General features: G+C 38.9%; 2 protein-coding genes and 1 pseudogene across 4 annotated transcripts in view; 1 reads left to right on the top strand and 2 right to left on the bottom strand.

Moving 5' to 3' along the window:
• LOC133575696 (uncharacterized) overlaps positions 1-16,003 on the top strand; it is a 459,465-nt gene that overhangs the window by 171,343 nt on the left and 272,119 nt on the right. The gene's annotated exons all lie outside the window — the stretch shown is intronic.
• The window catches only part of LOC133575699 (uncharacterized), a 37,005-nt gene that overhangs the window by 11,280 nt on the left and 9,722 nt on the right, over positions 1-16,003 (bottom strand). The window contains exon 3 of the mRNA XM_072912160.1: positions 9,321-9,503. Coding sequence (XP_072768261.1) covers positions 9,321-9,503 — 183 coding nt within the window. The remainder of the gene's footprint in view (positions 1-9,320; positions 9,504-16,003) is intronic.
• LOC140676631 (uncharacterized) lies at positions 1,565-12,167 on the bottom strand (annotated as a pseudogene).

Here is a 16,003-nt window from a genome sequence, read left to right on the forward strand (position 1 = left end):
CTCAAGGAAGACATGAAACTGCTGCAAGAAAATACCAACAAAACCGGAAAAGCCGCCAAAATAGGAGCGCAAGACAAGAACTAAAACACTACACACAGGAAGACACCAAACAACTCCAAATAGACCATGTTGTGATATGACAGGTGGTGACAGTACTTTGAGAGAAGAGCTATAGTGATGCATGCTTGGTTATGGTTTCAATTCATACCCAACAATTGCAAGAACAACATTTTATTGTCAATATCGACTGCTGAATTTCATTTTCATTTTTTCTGCTGGTGGTGTGCCTCTGCATTTTTTCAATGAAAAAAATGTGCCTTGGCTCACAAAAGGTTGAAAAACACTGGTCTAGAATATACAAAATGGGACTAATAGTGAAGACAGAAGCCCCTTAGTTCTTAGCTTTCTGGAAATGTGGGCTCCAAAACAATTAAGTTTAATATCCCTGCTGTATGACCTTACTTTGAGAACTAAAACAGAGTCATGGCCCTCACAACCCCGTGTTCCTGAGAAGAATGCACAGTATATATGTTGATCTCAGGGCATTCAATCAATCGCAACTGGACTGGTATACATATTTAGGGTTCTGGCACTAGCCGCTAGACTAGATCTCACCAATCTAAGTCTAAGACTAGATCTGACCAATCTAAGTCTATGAGCATGAACTGTTAAAACCGACTCAGATCGGAGGCGAATAGTCTTCTAAGACAAACCAACCAGTCGAGTTGCGATCGATTGAATGCCCTGAGATTACAATGACCTGGATGAATGAGAACATTCATACACAGTATATATATATTGCTTACCTGACTGAAGTGGGGAACAGTTCCTGAGAGTAGACCATACACACCAAAATATTCCAGTCCAAGAAGAACTTCCCTGTCGTCACAAGAGCCGTAATAGCAACAGCATTATTTGGAATGGGAACAAGTGAAAGACATGTGAGTGTAATATGTCCAAGCTAAGGCATCATTTCTGTGAAAAATTATGGAGTGACCTTGAGAGAAAGCCACGGTCAGGAGACTGAACAAGCCACCTGCCAGGATGGTTCAAATCGCAGACTTTTTTCTTCCCAACAACTCCAAAAACCAGATGCACAGAAAGTGTGCGGGTATTTCTGTGATTCCAAACACAAATTGAACCAAGAAGATGCTCAAACCAAATGTCCCAACACTGAGAGAAATACAAAAGTAGCCTAAGTATGTCGAAGACCGAGGTGAGAAAAAATAAATAAATGAGAGGATGTAAAATTAAATAACTAAATGTTTTTTTTACACACCAGAAAAAAACACGCAATTATTAAGTAAATCAGCAACTTTCTTGTGGTTAAAGAAATTGTCATGACTCCACTTTCGACTTCTTTTCCCTCATGTTCCTCTAGCTGCGTAGTTAAAGAGAAGAACCGACGATTAAAGACTAGAATAAATCATTTAGTTGATTGTGTATCAAAGCATACCATGCAGTCCATAGTACTCTCGGGGACTTCCTGTTTATTTATTGAGGCCATGGGGATTTTTTTTTAAATCCACAAATATAAGTTTTTAAAACAATTCAGCCATTTTCTCACACATTTTTTTATTGCATAAAGGTCTCGGCACATATTTATAAAACAATCACAACACAATCATCATATTACAAAAGAGAGTAATAAAGGTAATTAATCAAATGGATTATAGAGACCCAACAAATGATTCATAAAGTCACACATTTTAAATTGTATAAAAGACAACTGTTCAAATGATGTATAAAGTAAATAATAATATGCTTCCTGAAGTGGTCCAGAAGATGTTTCAGATGTGAACCAGTACATATGTATATCATATAAAGGTGATAATCTATGGGATCATTAACAATTACAAATAACATTATATAATACTTCAACATTTCAAACACCTATACAAACCACTATTAGGAATAAGTCTAAAATTGTATGATGAATATATATACACATAAAATGTTTATTATATGTAAAATATGTCTTGTACTGTTTACTCTCACCTTTTCAGTCAAATTGTTCTGTTCATTGTTTAATAAAAGTACACAATGTTGCATATTAATGCATGTACTTGACTGAAAAAAGCACTAATATAAAATATTTAATCTATAAATGTAGAAGCATATTAAAAAGATTGTTACACAAACAACAATGTCACACATGTTATATGTGCTGATGTTGTTAGAAAGTCCAAATTAAAGTTTATTTCAAATCCTGCAGTTTCATTTGCTGCTGCTGTTCTCACCAGCACACTTGTGTTTCTTACACTGGTACGGTACTTAGAAGACAATCTTTCACCACACACACTGCAACTCAACACTTTCCTGGGTGTGTTCTCATGTGTGCTACAAGGTTTGATCGTTCACAAAAGCTTCTGTTGCAGATTGAACAGGAATCGGATTTTTCACCAGTGTGTGTTCTCATGTGTCTTTTCAAACACTGATTTTCTGTAAAAACCTTTGCCACAGATTCAACAGGAAAAAGGTTTTTCACCAGTGTGTGTTCTCATGTGCACTTTCAAATATTCCTTCCTTGTAAAAGATAAGCCACAGATTGAACAAGAAAAAGGTTTTTCACCAGTGTGTGTTCTCATGTGTCTTGTCAAATGGTTGGATTGTGTAAAACCTTTACCACAGATTGAACAGATAAAAGGTTTTTCACCAGTGTGTGTTCTCATGTGTACTTTCAAATTGCGACTTTCTAAAAAACCTTTACCACAGATTGAACAGGAAACAGTTTTTTCACCAGTGTGTGTTCTAATGTGCACTTTCAAATATTCCTTCCTTGTAAAAGATGAGCCACAGAGTGAACAAGAAAAAGGTTTTTCACCAGTGTGTGTTCTCATGTGTTCTGTCAATTTGCGACTTTCTACAAAACCTTTACTACACATTGAACAGATATAAGGTTTTTCACCAGTGTGTCTTCTCATGTGTAATTTCAAATAGCTACTTAGAACAAAACCTTTACCACAGATTGAACAGGAAAAAGGTTTTTCACCAATGTGTGTTCTCATGTGCACTTGCAAATAGTTACTTAAAACAAAACCTTTACTACAGATTGAACAAATAAAAGATTTTTCTCCAGCGTGTCTTGTTCTGTGTTTTTTCAAACAAGAACTGTGTGCAAAACCTTTACCACAGGTTGAACAAGAAAAAGGTTTTTCACCAGTGTGTATTCTCATGTGTACTTTCAAATGGTTACCTCGTACAAAACCTTTACCACAGATTGAACAAATAAAAGGTTTTTCACCGGTGTGTGTTGTCATGTGTACTTTCAAATTGGGACTTTGTACAAAACCTTCACCACAGATTGAACAGATAAAAGGTTTTTCACCAGTGTGTGTTCTCATGTGTACTTTCAAGTTGCGACTTTCTACAAAACCTTTACCACAGATTGAACAGGGAAAAGGTTTTTCACCAGTGTGTATTCTCATGTGTACTTTGAAACTCTTACTGCTAGTAAAACTTTTACCACATTCTGAGCAGGAAAACGGTTTTTCTCCAGTGTGTGTTCTCATGTGTACTTTTAGATAAGAACGGGAATGAAAGGATTTGTCACAGTGAGAACATTTGAAGTGAGTGTTGTCAGTGTGACATGTCTTATCATCTTTAGAGTCTTCATCATCAGTGTCAGGAGAGTGTGACGTTGTGTCCTCACTATCTGATAGTGGAGCTAAGAGCTTGTCTGCTTGTGATCCTCCACAGTGGTCTCCATCAGCTTCTGTTGTCATGTGTTGTGTTGAGCTGCTGCTCTTCTCCTCACTTTCACCTTTGACCTCATAATCTTCACTCTTCACAGGGACACCAGTCACTGGGAACTCCACCAACCATTTAGGCTGACTGATGCCGTGTTCCTCTTCTTCCGTCAGTGAGTCTTCCTCTTCCTTTTTACAGGGCAGGGTCTGTGTCAAAGAGGAAAAGGAGACACCAGAGGGTCTGTGGCGCCTGGTCTTCCTCTTTGATGGATCCTCCTTCACCATCCTGAAGCTACACTCCTGTTTTTCAGGCAGAAGTTGTTCTTCACAGACGTCTGCAGGACACAAAATGACAAACATGCTTGAGAAATGTCCAGATTTGCTCAGTCACATGAGACATTCAGTACGTTTACATGTACATAAAACAAACAAGTTATTATATGAATTTTCCTGAAAACAAACACACTGCTCTTTACAACATTATTCACAGGAAAAGAAGACTACTTTTTACGAGGGATGGGCAATATGGCCTAAAATCTATATTGCTATAAATTCCCTTCCACCTGAGTGCAGCTGGGATAGGCTCCAGCGCCCCCTGTGATTTTAATGTCAGTTACTGATGTATAAACTTGGAGAAAAGATGAGGTTGTTTACAGTGTAAATCTGTATTCTGTATTGTTGTCTCTGCTATGACGCCATCTTGTGGTCGAGTTTGCTCACTGCGAGTGCTGTAGGTTGAAAGTGTATTTCCTTTCGCTTCGTGCCTTGAACCCGAATTATAGTTTCTTCATTGATCTCACCAAGCAACGTTTGTAAGTGTAACCGGGGATTTCCACTAGATGTGGAACGGCGGCGCCACGGCGACAGACTCGTTCCGTTTTTTCTTCTTCAAGTCAATGTGTCAGTTTCCACCGCCTGGCTTCTATATTTAGTGGTCGACACAACAAGGCGGTTCAATTGAGCTAAAATCTGCTCGTGTGGGACAGGAAGTCATGCATAAACACAAAATAAATGATCCAGTTTACTTTCAAAGTAGAACATTCTGTTTAAGGCGGATGGTATTCTACATTTTGAAAAGTCCTAATGGACAAAAAGTCAACTTGTCAAATGGTTTTCAGACCTAATTTCACCTCCTTGACACAAATGGACGAAAACATGCTGATTCTAAAAGGCCCAAAATTAAAAAATCATATAACAGGCATATCCCGGGCAGTTATATGGGGGCCTGTACTTCAGCGTTGTATTAAAATGACTAGTTCCATCTCCAACATGAAAGCGAGTGTCGCCAACACTACTGCACACAGGAAAACGTGTGGAGGAGAATTGCAAGTAGTCGAAACAAAGATTGTGAATGACTGACAAGAGGCTCACTTTGTTCATGTAAGTCTACTGTGGAATAAACATGCTCAGGTGCTGAGAGCGATGCACAGAGTGAGACATCTTAGTCCAGTTTAAAATCCACAGACCAAGAAGGAAACACACGGACATAGCAATTTATTGATGACGGCAAGAATTAAGTCATTAGGTTTTTATTCATTTATATCTGTCCCGGCCTAAGATTGCATGAATAGTTTAATTCCTCTGGACATCGTATTTAATGCTTTTTTAACACCATTTAAGGCCTTGATTCCCGGATGCGGCCACCACTGCTGCTCACTGCTCCCCTCACCTCACCTCCCAGGGGGTAAACAAGGAGATGGGTCAAATGCTGAGGTAAATTTCACCACACCTAGTGTGTGTGTGACAATCATTGGTACTTCAACTTTTATTTTTTGGGAAAGTCCATGACTTTTAATGCTTTTTAATGACCCACAGAAACCCTGCTAAAGCTCTTGAATTTAAACAAATGTGGACCGATCGATACAAAAATCAACAGTAACAACACCAAATATAATATCAGTATAAGGTCGATACAGTGGTTTGATCAACATTTTTTATTATATATATTTTGTTGATTTTGTTATTGTTTACAAACTCAGTAAAAAAGGAAGACTTTAAGGGCATAAACCAAATAATTAAATTCAGAGCCATATTTAAATATTCAATTGATATTCTAACACCACCATCCTGTGTTTTTGTCTGATTATGATTGCCAACAAAAATGTAATTATTCAATTATCTTGAAAAATTTTAACATCAGTATCCGCATTGGTATGACCGATACTGCCCCTGTAATTACTTGGTACTGGATCGATACCTACATTTGTAGTATCAGCCAAAACTAAAGTATCAAACAACAAAACAAGTGATTATTACATTTTAACAAAAGAGAAGAACAAGGGATTATTACATTTTAACAGAAGTGTAGATAGAAACACGTTACATTAGAAAGTTCCTAAATAAAAATATAGTTCATGGAATTATTGAGACATTTCTAGGATGTATTTACAATTTTTACGAGATTTTGATAGATTTTAATACATTCTAAGCCGGCGTGGCTCGGTTGGTATGCGCCCGTGCCAGCAACTCGACGGTTCCAGGTTTGATCCTAGTCACTGCCGTTGTGTCCTTGGGCAAAGTACTTTACTCACCTGCTCCCAGTGCCACCCACACTGGTTTAAATGTAACTTGGATAATGGCTTTCACTATGTAAAGCGCTCTGAGTCACTAGAGAAAAGCGCTAAATGAAAATACTTCACTTAAAAGGGAACCACACTTTTATTTATTTTGCCTATCAAGAACACACATTTTTATTTTTTATGCATTCTAAATAGTAAATAAATGCGATCAAAAGTCTGCTTCCAATAGAGGCTATTAGAGCCGCACTATTCTGTTCTAACTAGAACTTAAAAAGCACCCAAACACTTAAGGTTTTATGTACATCCATCCATCCATTTTCTACCGCTTGTCCCTTCTGGGGTCGCGGGGGGTGCTGGAGCCTATCTCAGCTGCATTCGGACGGAAGGCGGCGTACACCCTGGACAAGTTGCTTCCTCATCGCAGGGCCAACACAGATAGACAGACAACATTCACACTCACATTCACACACTAGGGCCAATTTAGTCTCGCCAATCAACCTATCCCCAGGTGCATGTCTTTGGAGGTGGGAGGAGCCTATCCCCAGGTGCTTGTTTTTGTACATGCAGTAGGTATATATGTCATTTAGTAACTAACAGGCATATTTTTTTAAAATATGTAATATTTACGTATTTTTGCTCATAAGCGCATTCATTTAAAAAATGCATCACGACGTTTGCCTTTTTTTTTAACATCACTGAATATTACACACTGCAGACTTCCTGAGAGCCAACAAACATAATAAAACATCACTTACTGTACAAGGTCTGCTGTCACTATGATGGAGACTGATAGAATGTTGTTATATTCTTGTTTAGATGAAGAATGTTTCATAATCGTCGCACGGAATAGGGGAGTGAAGCCAAGTGTCTTTTCGGGTCTAAATTGGCTGTCAAAGGGTACCAACTTGTCAGAGTACATCCTCATCCTTCTGCTATCCAGGTGAGAGGTACGATTCTGGAATAATCTTTCACCAGCACCGAGGCGAGGAAGAAGCTCACCAGCCGGTGATGTCAACATAGACACACGAGCTATAAATAGTTTGTCTGCGTTAGCACTTATAATAACAATATCACTAATACTTGCTTGCTATTCAAGCCACAAAATGCAAATGGAGTATTGTTGGTGCTTTTTGGATGGTTATAGAGGACCTCCCATTGGCTCCATTGCAAGTGGACTTTTATTTACATTTATGAGTTAGAATGTGATTTTAAATATACATATATATATATATATATATATATATATATATATATATATATATATATATATATATATATATATATATACACACAGGTAAAAGCCAGTAAATTAGAATATTTTGAAAAACTATATTTATTTCAGTAATTGCATTCAAAAGGTGTAACTTGTACATTATATTTATTCATTGCACACAGACTGATGCATTCAAATGTTTATTTCATTTAATTTTGATGATTTGAAGTGGCAACAAATGAAAATCCAAAATTCCGTGTGTCACAAAATTAGAATATTACTTAAGGCTAATACAAAAAAGGGATTTTTAGAAATGTTGGCCAACTGAAAAGTATGAAAATGAAAAATATGAGCATGTACAATACTCAATACTTGGTTGGAGCTCCTTTTGCCTCAATTACTGCGTTAATGCGGCGTGGCATGGAGTCGATGAGTTTCTGGCACTGCTCAGGTGTTATGAGAGCCCAGGTTGCTCTGATAGTGGCCTTCAACTCTTCTGCGTTTTTGGGTCTGGCATTCTGCATCTTCCTTTTCACAATACCCCACAGATTTTCTATGGGGCTAAGGTCAGGGGAGTTGGCGGGCCAATTTAGAACAGAAATACCATGGTCCGTAAACCAGGCACGGGTAGATTTTGCGCTGTGTGCAGGCGCCAAGTCCTGTTGGAACTTGAAATCTCCATCTCCATAGAGCAGGTCAGCAGCAGGAAGCATGAAGTGCTCTAAAACTTGCTGGTAGACGGCTGCGTTGACCCTGGATCTCAGGAAACAGAGTGGACCGACACCAGCAGATGACATGGCACCCCAAACCATCACTGATGGTGGAAACTTTACACTAGACTTCAGGCAACGTGGATCCTGTGCCTCTCCTGTCTTCCTCCAGACTCTGGGACCTCGATTTCCAAAGGAAATGCAAAATTTGCTTTCGTCAGAAAACATGACTTTGGACCACTCAGCAGCAGTCCAGCTGGTGTCGGTCCACTCTGTTTCCTGAGATCCAGGGTCAACGCAGCCGTCTACCAGCAAGTTTTAGAGCACTTCATGCTTCCTGCTGCTGACCTGCTCTATGGAGATGGAGATTTCAAGTTCCAACAGGACTTGGCGCCTGCACACAGCGCAAAATCTACCCGTGCCTGGTTTACGGAGCATGGTATTTCTGTTCTAAATTGGCCCGCCAACTCCCCTGACCTTAGCCCCATAGAAAATCTGTGGGGTATTGTGAAAAGGAAGATGCAGAATGCCAGACCCAAAAACGCAGAAGAGTTGAAGGCCACTATCAGAGCAACCTGGGCTCTCATAACACCTGAGCAGTGCCAGAAACTCATCGACTCCATGCCACGCCGCATTAACGCAGTAATTGAGGCAAAAGGAGCTCCAACCAAGTATTGAGTATTGTACATGCTCATATTTTTCATTTTCATACTTTTCAGTTGGCCAACATTTCTAAAAAATCTCTTTTTTGTATTAGCCTTACACAATATTCTAATTTTGTGACACACGGAATTTTGGATTTTCATTTGTTGCCACTTCAAATCATCAAAATTAAATGAAATAAACATTTGAATGCATCAGTCTGTGTGCAATGAATAAATATAATGTACAAGTTACACCTTTTGAATGCAATTACTGAAATAAATCAAGTTTTTCAAAATATTCTAATTTACTGGCTTTTACCTGTATATATCCATCGTCATGTCTTTAATGATTGTGAACGATAGAAAAAAATCCCCAAAAAGTGCAGTTCCCCTCTAAATTCCAGTGATTAGATTTAAGACTTTAAATCTATGAGCATGAAGTGATGAAGCCTACTTGGATGAGAGGACAAACGTCTTCTAAGACAAAGTGAACAGTCCAGTTGTGATGGATTGAATGCCCTGAGAATAAAATGATATGTGCTTACTTGGACTGTGATGAAGCTGTGAGGACTCAGGTGGTTTGTCTTCATGCTCTTCAGTCTTCACAGAGACAACAGTCAGTGGAAACTTGCTGACATCATCCTCCTCCTGCCCTAGAAGACACTCTCCCTCCTGAGTGATCCACACTTCCTCCTCTTCCTCTTTCATGTGAGGGGGCTGCTGGATGTCTGTTGGGTAAATAAGTAAATAAGATTAAGAGAGAATAGAAATAGTTTTGGACTGACACTCTTAACACAGTGAGAATATTTGTGTGTTGTGTTTAAAATGTGTAGCAAAACAACCAATAAAAATACGAGAAATACTTCCTTTTGTCCCAGTCACTACAATTTATTAAAAAGTGAGTACGAAAACGGACTTGGAAATTTGATGGGGGGCAATTTGAAAAGTGTTTTACAAATATGAGGCAGCATTGATTGAGGCATTCTTAACTTTACACTCACTGATGTAAAGTGTGTAAATATTTTATTGTGTATACGGTCTATGACACCTAAACGTTATCTCTAAACTTAACCACAATCTTGTAATGACATAGTCATTACCATAACTTCAATATCATGGAAATAAAAAATCTAATTCCAAAATCACTTAAATAGTATGTTTTTGTCATCATGCAAAATACTTTTTTGTGGTCATTTTGTTGGCTGGGCCAAAAGGAACTTTTACCAAAACTAATTTACTAAGTGGTGTTTTATGGAGTATCTCCATCAACAATTCCTCTTTAGGAATTAGAGACCATCTACGACACACTGAAGTAAAGTCAGTCACCTTTATGTTCTTTTAATAAATCAAGTGTTGACTGCTTTAATTATTGAAAATAAATGTTTACTTTAATTAGATTTGATTACAGTATAAAATGTATTTGGTGAGTGTGTGAGTTTTGTGTAAACATGTTGATACAGGTTTACATCTTCTTGGGGACTGGAACACAGATATGTCCTGAAAGGATGCACCCATTTTTAAAACCTTCACTAAGCTGTGCCACCAACATTGCCTCACTTAGCTCATTAAGCAAACTACCAGGGTGAGTGAGTCCTTTTAAACCTTCATAGATCTCGTTGTTACTTCTGACCAGTCTAAGATCACCACAAGTGGAACTACTGTATGCGGCTTAAGTGATCATTTCATCATTTTCTGTACCCGTAAAGAACATAGAACTGAGGCTGACGGCCACAAAACAAGCAAAGCTACAATCCTCAAGACCTAGACTAGCAAGGCTTTCAATGACAAACTGGCAAATTAAGACTCACGCAGGTACTTGCAAGTACACAGGTCTTTGGGTCAATTCCTGACCTCAGAAAAGTAGATAACTTCACAGTAAAAGTGGGTGACAATATTATAACAAACAAAAATGAGATTACCTATCTTGGCTGCATCGTAGAGACTAATCTCTCCGGGAAAGAAATGACTACTAAGGTAGTCAAAGAATCAACCGACAAATTATGTTCTTACTAGTGTTGTCCTGATACCAACTTTTGGTACCAAAATGTATTTCGATACCACAAAAAAGTGCATTATTGGCTTTATTTTAACAAAAAATCTTAGGGTACATTAAACATATGTTTATTATTGCAAGTTTTTCCTTAAATAAAATAATGAACATACTAGACAACTTGTCTTTTAGTAGTAAGTCAACAAACAAAAGCTCCTAATTTAGTCTGTTGACATCTGCAGTAAAATATTGTGTCATTTATATTCTATTATTTTGTCAAAATTATTAAATGACAAGTGGTAGACAATAGATTATTAATCTACTTGTTCATTTACTGTTAACATCTGCTTATTTTCTGTTTTAACATGTTCTATCTACACTTCTGTTAAAATGTAATAATCACTAATTCTTCTGTTGTTTGATACTTTACATTAGTTTTGGATTAAACCAGAAATTTGGGTATCAATCTGATATCGTACACCATTCCATTAAAATACCCATGCAGCTGAGTAGATACTTCCAAAATGTTAAATATATTGACCATTATAACACCAGAGGTAGTTGTACAAATCACATTCAACCCAGATTTCACTCCAAAAAAGGTTCTAATTTGTTTGCCTGCTATACCACCAATATGTGGAACTCTGTATCAATAGCCATAAAGGAGTGTAAATCCCTTACTTCCTTCAAAGTTGCTTTGAAAAGACATTACAGGTTGTGGCTACTCGTAACTGGGAATATAATTATATTTTTATTTATTTTCTTGCCGTATATTTGTATTTTAAATGCTACGTTCTACATAGTACTGTGTTCTGTGTGAGTGAACAAACATTTCAAGTGAAACCATGTCAGGCTTTCTTGTAGCAGTGAATGTGTACCGTGATGAAAGTGTACCCTTTCCTATGCAAACTTCTCATAAGTCCTTCAATCAATCACTCACACATTGTTACAAACTGAGAGGAACATCAACCTCAAACTGTCTCGTTTTCATGAAGAATCTAAATGAAAGCATTGCATCATCCCCACAAGACAAAGCATCTTCCTATTGAAGAAAAGTGTTACTAATGAAATATAAAGTTAGTAAAGATGTGAGAGTAAGAAGTCAACAAACCTGTTCTGTGTAACACAACTTGATGTTTCTTGAAAACAGCGTCCAGTAGTTGATGTTGTCGCTCCTTCTCCTCTTTTGTTGGACAAAGTTCCTCCTCATACTTTGCTATCGTTCTTTCGCACATTTTCCCACAATCACAACACTTTACACTCACATTTGATCTCTACTTAGCGATGTGTTGATAACGTCCGCGTCTCTTTGTTAGCAGCTAACAAGCTAAGCTAACTAGCAAGCTAAGCTAACTAGCACAAGACTTGATAAAGTGCGCTCAGACTAATGTATCCGGATACAAACAATGTTTCATCTACTACACGACATATATGCGTACATGTATGCACTAAATACAAATAGAGAAACAATAATGGCCAGTGGCCACGTTTAGGCCTTCTCTGTCAAACGCCATTTTGCTTTTGACTCCTTCGTCTTCTTTGGATGGACCAGTTGAGGATTCAGTGGTCTCGTTCTCGCGAGACTCTCAATTGACGGGTCAAAGGTCGAGAGGGATAAACAAACCGAGAAAATGTCTTCTTTATTACCGAGTGGTGTTGATTTGGAAGCAAATGTCGGCTTTTAATATTTTATGCGATGGAGTGTTGACTCATTGAAAGCCCATTTGTGTCGTTGTGGATTCAAGGCATTCGGAAATAAAAAAATATATATTACTGCCAGGACTTTTGCTGCGTGGGAAATGGGAGTCCAAGCCAAGAAAAGCGAACAAGAGGTGAAGGAGGAAAAGGCTGAGGACTACCAAAACACTTTGTTAGTAAAAGACACTGTTTACTTTTTGCCAGACCCTCTCTTTATTTATGACTGTTGGGTAGGAGCAGGGCCGGCCGTGGCATAGGCCGTATAGGCAAATGCTAAGGGCGCCGTCCATCAGGGGGCGCCACGCCAGTGCCACAAATGTTGGAGAAAAAAAAAAAAAAAAGTTGGTACTATTATTTCTAAATACAAAAAATAATCCCACGTTAATTAAAATGCAAAGTAAAGCCTATTTAATAGAAATATTTGTTACAACATTACGCCCCCCCTCTCCCCCCGCACGGTGCGCCCCCTCCCTTCCCGTATCATGACTCTTTTTGGACGTCACCACATCAAAAAATCAACACAAGGTGTCAAAACAGCCAAAACTGTCAGGTGCCCAGGGAAGAAAAAAGAGAAAAGAAGAGGAGGACAAACGAGAAAAGACAGAGCTAGGTAGCAGATAGGTGAGCCTACATGAAATTATTTGTCTGTTACAGAATGTGATAGTAACCTGGCTTTTTAGCATTAAGCTAATGTTACATGATTCGGCAATTGCTAATCAATAAATAGCTAGTTCTGTTTTAACGTCGGGTTAATATTGTGGAGGGGGCTAAATTGTTATGGAAAATAATAATGTAACGTTAGGTAATTACAGTACTCCCACCTTACATTCCTCAGGGACATTTGTATTAGATCTTTTAAGCAGCTGTTTTTTGTTTACATTGTTATTGCCTTCTGGTTAGCTATATTTGCCCTGCAGGTAATAGTCACCTTTCCACCCCTTTATATATTAGGTATAGTTGTAAGTAAAAAAAAAAAGGTCAAAGACAAAGCTATTCGGTTTCTTGTGAGTATATACACTTCACTGCCGATGTGGGGGGGCGCCACCTAAAATCTTGCCTAGGGCGCCAGATTGGTTAGGGCCGGGCCTGGGTAGGAGAAAAGGATGGCATGAATTTGTCTTCAGGTTGCGTCACTTTTCAGCTCCGTCCTCTTCCCCTGCTCGCTCTCCGGTCCGCTCCAACTTTTCAGCCGGCCGCGTCGTCGTCGTCGTCTTGCTTTCGTTCGCTCTCGCTCCTCGTGCACTTCTGGCTCTCCACCTCCTTCTGCCCCGTCGTTCTCGGCTGCTGTCTTTTTGAACACCGCGAGGGGATTAGCTGATTGTGACCGGGTGCGCGATCCCCGCACTTGGTCAGGATTACCGCGTCGCTCTCGGGGCGCCCGGTCTCGCCGCTTGCTCGCCGTCCCCGCCTCCTCGCCGCCATCTTGGAGCGGGCTCCGGCGCAACACGCCTCGCCGTCGGTCCTCCGGCCCCGCCTCCTCGCCGCCATCTTGGAGCGGGCTCCGGCGCAACACGCCTCGCCGTCGGTCCTCCGGCCCCGCCTCCTCACACACGTAAACAGAGATTGTGCTAAATGTAGTTTAAAAACCCAGCATGTTTAATATGAATGTATATTTGATGTTGTATGTAGTGCTTCTCATCTTCTAGTCTTATATGTTGTCCTGTAGTTACTTTTTAAGTTGTGTGCATTTATTGAATATTATATACGTAGCTACTATTACTGTTAGACCAGTTGATCTGCTGTTTCTTTTCTTTTCTCCTCTGCTCCCCTTTTCCTTGAGGGGGGGGGGGCACAGGTCCGGTGGCCATGGATGAAGTGCTGGCTGTCCAGAGTCAGGACCCGGGGTGGACCGCTCGCCTGTGCATTGGCTGGGAACATCTCTGCGCTGCTGACCCGTCTCCGCTCGGGATGGTGTCCTGCTGGCCCCACTATGGACTGGACTCTTACTATTATGTTGGATCCACTATGGACTGGACTCTCACAATATTATGTCAGACCCACTCGACATCCATTGCTTTCGGTCTCCCCTAGAGGGGGGGGGGGGGGGGGGTTACCCACATATGCGGTCCTCTCCAAGGTTTCTCATAGTCATTCACATCGACGTCCCACTGGGGTGAGTTTTTCCTTGCCCGTATGTGGGCTTTGTACCGAGGATGTCGTTGTGGCTTGTGCAGCCCTTTGAGACACTTGTGATTTAGGGCTATATAAATAAAGATTGATTGATACTATTTTATTCTATGTTCTCATTGTTAAACAGAGGACATTTTATTATTTTCATTTGTTTTTTTCTCACACATTTTTTCCATTTTATTTTATTGATGTTATTATCCAATTAAAAGTAAGAATGAATAAAATGGTTAACAAAATGTGGACTCTGGTAGATTAGCAGCATTGTTACATCATGGATGTTAACTACTGCAGAACATCAACAAAGAAGAAAAAGGCTGAAGTTAGCAACACATCACTGAACTTTAGAGCCATCGTGAGTGGAGTTGCTTGTTTTTATTGCTGCATTTGTACTTATTTCACCTCACATCTTCACTTTTAATCCTAAAGTTTTATTCAAATATATTGTTGTTGGCTTCTGAGATTTATGTTTTTGGTGTGTGTGTGTGTAGTCTGTGGAAAGGGTTGTTGTCCCTTGTGGATGCAATTGTTCACTTGCACAGATACATCTTCATCATCATCATCATCACCGGCCCAATACTGGACGAAACCTTAGCATTAATGTTTTAATATAAATGTGACCTCATTATTCCTTGATAATAAGACTAAAAATACAGATTAAAGCACTGTATTAGAGTGCCTCTTGTAGTACTCCAACTCGCCACACTGAGAAGTGGGGGCGATCATGAGCTAGCAGATGCATGTTGCTATCATGTTTTAGCAGCGAGGAAGATAGCATTTGTCTTTACTTTTTTGTCGGATCCAAGTTTTATTGCTCTGCTGAATAAATTAATCACTATGGCTGCCAATATGGAGGATTGTTTATATATTTAAGATTAAATACTTTCCTTAACAGTTAACAAAATTACACCACAAAATGGGAACTAGCAGCAGGACCCAGTAAATCATACTTGCCAACCTTGAGACCTCCGATTTCGGGAGGTGGGGGGTGAAGGCGTGGTCGGGGGTGGGGCGGGGCGTGGTTGGGGGCGTGGTTAAGAGGGGAGGAGTATATTGAAAGCTAGAATTCACCAAGTCAAGTAATTCATATATATATATATATATATATATATATATATATATATATATATATATCCTGAAAATATGCAAACAAAACTGTTTAGATAATTGATACTTCAAACTTGCATAAATAAATATTAAGGAATATAACATAACTTGGCTTCTGAGAGCTTCAAAATGTAATGAATAAAATGCTAAAGTTGTTGATAAACAAGCAATTATTTTAATAATTAAATATGGTCATTTTAAATGAATTATTATGATCATTTAAAATTAATTATTTCAAATGTTTATTTTAATGTATAATTCTATGGCTGTATGTAATAAGGAGTCAGAAAAAATACAAATAAAAAT

This window comes from Nerophis lumbriciformis, linkage group LG33 (genome assembly GCF_033978685.3).
Source record: "Nerophis lumbriciformis linkage group LG33, RoL_Nlum_v2.1, whole genome shotgun sequence".
Lineage (NCBI taxonomy): Eukaryota > Metazoa > Chordata > Actinopteri > Syngnathiformes > Syngnathidae > Nerophis > Nerophis lumbriciformis.